The sequence below is a fragment of the Apaloderma vittatum genome, unplaced genomic scaffold (assembly GCF_000703405.1).
Source record: "Apaloderma vittatum isolate BGI_N311 unplaced genomic scaffold, ASM70340v1 Scaffold44929, whole genome shotgun sequence".
Taxonomy (NCBI): Eukaryota; Metazoa; Chordata; class Aves; order Trogoniformes; family Trogonidae; genus Apaloderma; species Apaloderma vittatum.
In genome coordinates, this window is record NW_009734350.1 from 1 (window position 1) to 8880 (window position 8880).

Consider the following 8880-nt stretch of genomic DNA (forward strand, 5'->3'; position numbering starts at 1 on the left):
AATATATTTTATTATATTATATTGTAGTAGTAAGGTTTGTTTGAAGTGCATGAAAAAAAGTTAGTGAAATTACAGGAGGAACAATCTAATAGAGCAATAATAGGTGCATTCACTGCGCATCTGAGAGGAGGAGGGGGAAAAAAAGAAGAGTTTTCACTCATTTTGGCCTAAAACGTGTTCAGGTTTCCAGGATTCTGACATCAGAACCCAGATAACACTGGTTAGAACCATAGGGCTTTACAATAAAAGCTAAAATATTGACCATATGATGGCAAAAAGTCTTTTATTTGTGGTTAACTTATTCTCTTCTAGCTACTCTCTGATGAAGTTGGTGGCGCTGTAGAGGATGATCTCCTTCTTCTTGACAAAGATCGTGATCGTTCAGCACTGTAGGCAACATGCTTATCATAATTTTGTATCTGAGCCTCGAGGAAATCCCTTTGTTGCTGGCTGATTGTCTGGCTAATCAGTCCAGGAAGAGCTTGAATGCTACCAATTAAAGTTTCCAGTTTAGCTTCCAGAGTAACAATTCTCTTCTCAAAATCTTCACTTCTTTCATTTAAGTCAGAAATCATGTCATACATGATGTTTTGAGTCTGAAAGTAGAAGGATGTAAACAAAAGCTTAGAGACCTTACAAATACTGTAACAAGCAGCACAACTCTACAAGGGTTTGTAAATGCTTCACAAAAAAAAAAAAGGATATGAATATTATAACAATATATAGTCTTATGAAATTATTCTCTTTGTAGATTTGGAATATATTTTCTATTAAATTTGTTTAACAAAAACTTAATATAGTTTGAGTGGCACTTTAGTTGTCAAGGTCTAAATGAATTAGACAAAAGACCACAGCTTTTAGAGAAGTTCATGTGCTTAGAAATGCACCATGCTAAGCTTTGCAGTCAAGTTGTGTAAGCAACCAGGAGACCACAGCTTCCAAAGCCATGAGCAACCAGGAGACCAAAGGCTCCAAAGCCATCAGATATCTGTTATTTCCTCTGGTTTTTAAACACCCTCATTCAAACATTGTTCATCTGTTTTCTCCTTAAACTGGCCAGGTTTTCTTAAACTGTCTGTATTATGAGTAGCTGGATGGATTGGTTTTGAAAAGTAGTGCAAGGAGTAAAAACTCAGTCGCATGTCTCTCTACTTCTGCATTCCCCAATCTAACTGCCCTCTACAAAACAGTGTTTGGTTACAGCAAGTGTATAGGGTGTGCTTAAAAATGGCATAGCGGTCAGTAGATATGCCATCTGAAATGTGTTATTTCATAGACACTTGGAACTGGTTAAAAATAATGACTGAATTTCTCCCTCTGATGGACTAGGACTTCAAATTAGACTTAAATTCGAGCCAAAAGTGGATGTAATTCAGTAGACAAATTGGTTGGAGCTTATAAATCATCCAAAGGGAATGAAAATTAATTGAAAGACTGACTGCCTGAAGTGTAAAGCACTTCAGTATGAATGTCAATAACCCATTTCTTTGCCCTTTGTTTCAAGATGCTAGCACAACCCTTGAAAGCAAAGTGGTCTACATTAAATAGCGTTTGAAACATCCTTATCATTTGCCAGAAGCATTAGACTGAAATGTATTTTTCAGGAACTGAAGCTGTGTGGTCATTCTCTGAAGCAAAAGCGGACACCAAAAAGTTTAATCTTTTCTCTGCTGCACTTTAAATTGAGAAGACTTTTGAGTTTTTTACACGAAACCCTTAGGAAAAGACCATTAATGTCTCTAAGGTAGCCTCAAATTAAGATGAAAGTAACTGTTAAATGATGAGGTCTAATGTGAAGCCTGGAATGCTATCAGCTCAACCCTCTAACTATCTAGTTATTATTTTGTATTAATAAAAAATCCCAGCAACAACTGACAAGCAGTTTGCATCCAAATAGCCTGTTTCATGCATCTTAAATGTCTTTAAAACAACTTAGAAAGCCTTATGATATATCAGCAAAGTAGGTGGCTATTATTTATTATAAAGACTTAAACAAATGCAGACCTAAATTTATTTGTCCAAAGTCACTGCTGCGTAAGACTACAGGAATAGAAATCCAGAACCTAAAATTCCAGTCTGCATAAGAGACTTTGTACTTCAGCCCCTCACACAGCACAGACACTATCACCAGACGGGAAGTCTCTTTACTACACAGCACTACACTACTACAGCCCACTCACAGTTCAGCATTTACCGTGACCACTGCAGTCACTTTAGGAGCTCTCAGGATCAGCCTCCCAATTGTGAAATCTTTTTCAATGTAACAAAAAAAACAAAACAAAACCAGAAACAACAAATCACAGTGCATTCAAATTTTGGTCAGAAACATAAACAAGATCTTTCATGTAGTAGGTGTTACCAACAAATACATACATATTTCCATTTTCTGCAAATAACAAACTTTTTTGTAATATCTGTATGTATAGTTCTTAAAATTTTCACTTACAAACTCTTCATTTAGAAAGGATGAATACTAAAACAACAGTAATTGCTTACTAACCTTTGCCAGGTCCACCAAAGTGTTGGCTTGATCATTCAGTTTCCTTTGTTCCATTTTTACACTTCTTAATCTAAAAGGTGGAATTTTAAGTCAGATTTGTTTTGCATATGTGGTCATATTACCATTTCTAAAAAGCATGCACAAAACTTACAAGAGCAAATAACTGCATGGACAATGCCTTGGCTACTTTGTGTAAAGTCAGAATCAGTCATGTGCCTGCTACAATGAGAAGCATGCTTCTTCAACACCGCAAAAAAGGAAAGAGCAAGGAAATGTGATGTCCTTGAGAATACCATTTGCCATGGTCAAAATTGAATTCAGAAAGGGAGATAACAATTTATCCAGACTACATGAAAGAAAGCCAGAACATTCCTCAAAGCCTCAGTATCATGACAAGTAGATATAGGAAGAAACATAGAACAACTAGTTTTTTTTGTCATTAATGTCATCGCAATCAAGAATCTTCCCATGTCTACATGACTAGATACAGGTATTAGCCCTGTTCTGTCGGAAATGGATTGGGTTAGCAGGTGTTTGAACCTGATGGAAATACAGTGATAAGTGAGTTTCTCATGACATTAAACAGAACTTCCATCTGATCAGCAGCTAAATAACCAACATACTTGCCAATACATTTGATTTTCTTACATAATTTGTGAATCTAAACATGATTACATTTTAAACTTAAATTAGACATTTCTTTTCAATGTGCTATTTGAAGTACGGCATTGAAAAAAGTGGCAAGGGGTATTTTTCTCTTTGATGCCTACCCATCTGCATTATTACTAGTTATGCAGATTTTTTGAAAGACATATACATGACCTTTCTCATGTGTTCAACAAAACAAAGCGTATTTCAGATTAACTACTACATAAGTCGTTTATAGATACGATTTTCACAAATAAGCAATTTCTCCCTTAAGAGTTATTTTTTCAACATTTCCCAACAGAGAAACACCTGGACTTTCAATGACTGTTCTGGTTGCTGTTCTAAGCAGAAAATAGTATTAAAAAACATAAAATATCAGTTTATAAACAATGAGTGATAAGAGACCTTGCAGTCTACTAATATGTCAAGGGCCAACCAAGATAACCACGTGGTTAGCTGTCAAATGAAATAAAGTTCAGCAGTATTTTGTGGCAGGTGAGTTGCCAATGCACACTCTGCCTGTTTCTCAGTGATACTGTTACTCTGAAAGCTAGTTTAAAGAAAGCCTTCGTGGAGATATTCCAAAATCAGGAAGTTTCTGCTACTATCTTTAGTTACTGAGTATCTCTTTTCTTATCTAAGCTAACTGCCATGAGAAAATAAGTTGTGAAGAGTGAAGTATATTTTGAAACACATAGAAATAACTCTGTTAAGGCAGAAGTAAATTGGTCACATAAAAGTGACATTCCAGCACCTTGTTACTGTAATGTCGTATGCTCTTCTTCCGCTGGAGTCTTCCTCCAGAGCACAACATAAATGCAGACTGTAGGAATAGTGCTTTTAGAGGATATGAGCTGGAGCTATTCTAAAGCAAAAATATGGAAGTCTCCAAGGTACAGGCTTATACTGTTACAGTCTCAGAACAGAATAATTACTCAAAAATAAGCATGTAATGATTTCACTGTAAAATTATAACCCTAGTGTTTTGGTAAGCATCTCTCAATTCGTAGAACATGTGTTTTCTGCTTTTCTTATGATTCATTGGCTCATTTGTTTGTCAGTTAGTATTTTAATTTTAAAATTATAAGAAGTCCATTGCTATTGTAGCAATATAAGTACCGGCTGACACCAACATGATAGTTCCTCATGGTAACCAACACAATACATAAAACAGACAGTGAAAATGTGTCTCTAGGTAATGGCAAGTCTTTAGCTGCAGCAACTGGATTTACAGAAAATGGTCAGACTTTCACTCCTAAATTCATTTAGAGAAAATACGAAATGTCTTGATTTTATAAACTTCACTTATCACAGCAAAAGATCATGATTCTGGATCGCGTTTCCATGGCAGCAATCAGACCACTTAAGTTCACAAATAAAGACTCTATTTTTTGCATGCAGACAGTGGTATATTCTGCAAATTTAAAAAGGAACAGCTTTTACAACTTACTTCCGAGCTCTATTTTCATTTTGTTGAAATAAAAAGACAAAACAAAAGAAAACAAACTGTAAAATATACTAAAACAACCAAATGAGCACAGTGGGCTCGATTCAGCAGGTGGGAAGTCCTAGGGAGTTGCTACTTATTTCAATCAGTAAGCACCTGAGGTGGAATCTAACTCACTTGAATTTCTGATGAAGGAATCTACAATAGCTTCAAACCTTTCCATTAACTACCATCTGTAGATTTTCTTATTAATACAATACATAAAATGACTTTTAATAGTATTGTTTAGAGTGATGATTTCACCTTCACGTTACTTAGTGTGCATGACAAGCAAAAAAGACCCAGACCGGGTGAAGGAAGTTTTAGAGCTGCGACCATGAGATTGTCACCATGGTCTGCTCTGGATTCTTGTTTGAAATCGGCCCTGAAACTTCATTCCTTTTATTTCTGTCTCCAGTGAAATGGCTGGCAAGTTGAAGGAGGAAGACCAGTAAAAACCTAAGAAACCAGAAGGATGGAAAAGAGCTATGTACTACTATGAGCCACTCGAGAAAAGTTCAAAGATGCACAAGAAGGTGCATTCTTCAGTATATTGAGAAATATTTTTTTTTTTTGCTTAAATACAAATGTTTTGGAAATGGTATGCAAAGCACTAAACAACAGAGGGAAGTGCATTATTTACATAGCTGTTCAAAGTTTAGCCAGCACAGCTAGGAAAAAATTACTGCCATCACCTTCTTCACCCAACCTGATTAATGAATTTTTAAGGCAGGTGCAGAACAACACTTTACATCCTGTGGAGCTGTTTAGGGTTTGAATGACATAAAGCTGCAGATCGAGCCTGCTGTGCTTTTAAGATTCTTCTTTCAACATGTGTGCACCAGACACACACAGACACATACACAGAGACACACAAAATAAATAGCAAAGTTAAAATGTTAAGGAATAAGCTTTGTAATCAAGGATTCACTTCCAGCATAGGATGTACAGGTCATGCCACCCTCTATCCCAGAACCCCGGCCACCCCTCTACACCTCCCAACCCTTTAAGGGAAGCAGGATGACCTGGGAAAATATACTTTTTTGATCCATAAAAAATGCCTTGACCTTTGTCATCCTTTTATTTTTTCAAGTATTTCTCCAATAGCACATTAACATTTAACCCTTCAAGTTTGCTACATCTAATATAGTAATCAAGGTTTATAGAATACTTCATACCTTAGACTTAGCTATGAAACTGTTACGAAACAGAGAAATAACGACTTTTATCCTAGATTTACTAACAGGGAATACGATAACCAGGCCCTTCCTTCCTGTCTTTCCTGCAAGATAACATGTAGCTATTTTTTTTCATAAGGGATGCCTCCCTCACATCTCCTCACAGGCTAGCTCAGTCACAGATTGAAATTCAAAAGTTATCAAAACATCACCTCGAAATGAAACTTATCTACATCTCCCCCGTATCTCATGGAAACTAATTTAATAGATTGTACTAATGGCTAGATGGGGACATTGAATAGAGCAGACAAATAATGGCATGGGGCCTGACCATTCCTCAAGAAGAATCTGTGGTTCCTGGTGACAAAGGTCTCTTTTTTTCTCCCACGCAGTCCAGGAAAGGGTAACTGAACCATCATGCAATTCTGGGGGTTTGGATGTGCTTTATGAAAAGTATGTACTATGAATTTTAGATAAATCATTATAGTTAAGCAATACTGTAATTCCGCTTAAACCTACCACTAGTAACAGTTCTTAGGCTTGTTTTCAATCTTTTAAGATTTCAGTAGAGAGGACGAACTCATCTGAATCATGCTAGCGGTGCTCAACGATCACAAAAAGACTGTTGGCATATAATTTTCCATAACAAATGTCAAGGGTCATAGCTGACACATCAATGTTTGATTTTATGCGCTGAGACTATATAGTGGAGACAGGCAGCTAACTGCTACTGAGCGGTACAGTGACTCCTGATGCATAGTCATTAAACACAACATACATATGCACAGGCTCTCTCCTATCACATCATTCTGATTTTAAATTATTAAAATATCTACTACAAATGATTTTTTTTTCATTTTCTTCCATCTATTGTAGCTTGTACCTTACTACCTGTACGCAAATATGTAGCAACAAAGGATAGTCTCAGTGGCAAAAGATAAAAAAAAAAATCTTTGATAATTCAAGAAGCATGGAAAACTTCTAAGAATATATAAACAAGTTTGATTTACACCGTATTGGACTTACACAGCCATTTATTATTTTATTTTATTTTGGTAAACAGATAAGGCATTGAAACCTCGTCTTTGTCTTAGAGAAAAATCAACCTCAAAAGCAATGTTCTAGGAAGGGAAGAGAGAGCAGATGCAGAGTGAAGGGAGGAGGCAGGACAGGACATGGGGAATAAGAGTCATAGTGAGAGAGAGGGTATCTCAGAAAGAAAACACCTGGAGAGGAAAACTAAAGCAAAATAGTACTTACTGGTGAATAGCTTGCAAGAATTTGCGTTGATGTTTCCTTACTTTTGCATGGTCTATCTTTTTAACCAGCTTTGTATTTTTATAAATTAACCATGTTTCCCTGAGTACATTGGCCGCTGCATTTTTCACCTGTTTAATAAAACAAAAAAAACAGGCTGACAAAAGTAGGATTAGGTCATGTCTTCTGTTTTCTGGTATAAACTCTTTCTAAAGCAGTTAAGACCCTGCCTAACTGTGGGAAGCGGGTACATCAAGAAGCTGCAGCACTGAGGGCAGTAAGCAGTAAATGGACCAAGGGGACTGCTGAGCAATTCCTACCTTACTTATAAACTTGACATTAGGACCAGCTCTGGGGAATAATTTGTCTCTCCTTAAAGAGTTAGCACTGTTTGGTCTCTATGGCAATATAAATTACAGTGAGGAAATACTAATGAATTAGCTGTATGATAATTAGCTAAATGTATTTCATAGGATCATAAAATTTCTCTCTTTCTTGTTCTGTGGTTGGTATCTCTTAATTATTTTAGCAATTTAGCAGTCTTTTAAATGTCTAGAGCTGCTTGAATATACTGAGTTTTTGTTTGAATTTTTATTCTTGTTCCTTTTTTACCATTTTCAGAGTTGAAAATACAGCTTGTCAATTAATGCAGCCAGCATTCTATTTTACAAGTGCTTAGAGTTTTTTTCAAATGAGGCTTTCCATAAAATATTCAAGGTAAGAGTATCTACAGTTCCTTCTTCATCCCTCCAGAATTTTGAAGAATGCTTTAAAACAACAGTCAAAAAATTTCAGCTGAATATTGATTAACAACCAAATGACTACATTACTTGCAAAGGAAAATTTTTAAATTGTGTTACCTAAGGAAAACTTTAAAATATTTTTCAGAAATTCCAATGATTTCTAAAGTTTTTTTTAAAAATAGTCTCTTAGAAAAATAGTATTATCTACAAACATCCTTCGGGACACGTCAGTATTGTGTGCCACAAAGTGAATCCCATACTGAGTAGACAAAGCAATTGGAAAGACTGTCTCACTCGCAAACCATGAATATGTCTTTTTCTTAAGAACAACCCTCATAGCTTGAACTTCTTGGATATGTCAGTCATTTCATCTATTTTAGCTACAAAAATTTTATAAATTTTTCTCATATGCTGCATGGAAGTTTTTTAGTTTAATATAATAGTCTTTATTTTCACAGCATTTAAATGTTGGTTATAACAATTATCTTCCAGCTGCAAGAACCCTCTATAGAAGAATACTCAGATCCTCAAAATCTACTGAGAACTTGCAGTTGCCTTCAATTCAGAGAAAAGCTCAAGGCATTCGAATCCTCCTTCTTGCAAAATCACACCCATGGAAAAGTTCAGTAGGAGAATGGAACAGGAGACTATTTAAAACAAATGCAGAAATAAATTAACATATTTCCTTTTCAGTTGTGAATATAAAGTGTGACTTACTCTTTTAGTTAGCTGGGTGTCCATCATGAAATTATGCACATGTTTTTCAGCTTTGGTAAGTTCTAACTTCCTTGCCACCACAGCTACCACCAGTGCAGTGCACCCAGCACCCTGAAAACAATAAAACAACCCCCCAAGATGTTACTACTGCATTTTGCAGGATTTTTAGTGGAAGTTTCTCCTTTGCTGTAGAAGTATGGCAGGCATCAGGTGATTCATCCCTGGTAAATATAGTGAACATGCTACAGCTATTTCAGTTCAAAGTAATAGGAAAAGTCAGTAATTACAGGCTGGTAAACTGTCAAGGCATCAAAATAATTAGTGAGCAGCATTGCTTAAAAGTTCTGCTTT

General features: G+C 35.9%; 1 protein-coding gene across 1 annotated transcript; it reads right to left on the reverse strand.

The window, feature by feature from the left end:
* Positions 1 to 4: 4 nt before the first annotated feature.
* KCNN2 (potassium intermediate/small conductance calcium-activated channel, subfamily N, member 2) lies at positions 5 to 8638 on the reverse strand. Its single transcript, XM_009876211.1, has 4 exons — positions 8530 to 8638; positions 7073 to 7200; positions 2501 to 2570; positions 5 to 596 (listed from the first exon to the last, which is right to left on the reverse strand). The coding sequence occupies exons 1-4, from the start codon at positions 8554 to 8556 to the stop codon at positions 309 to 311; spliced, it is 513 nt and encodes a 170-aa protein (XP_009874513.1). The 5' UTR covers positions 8557 to 8638; the 3' UTR covers positions 5 to 308.
* Positions 8639 to 8880: the final 242 nt, after the last annotated feature.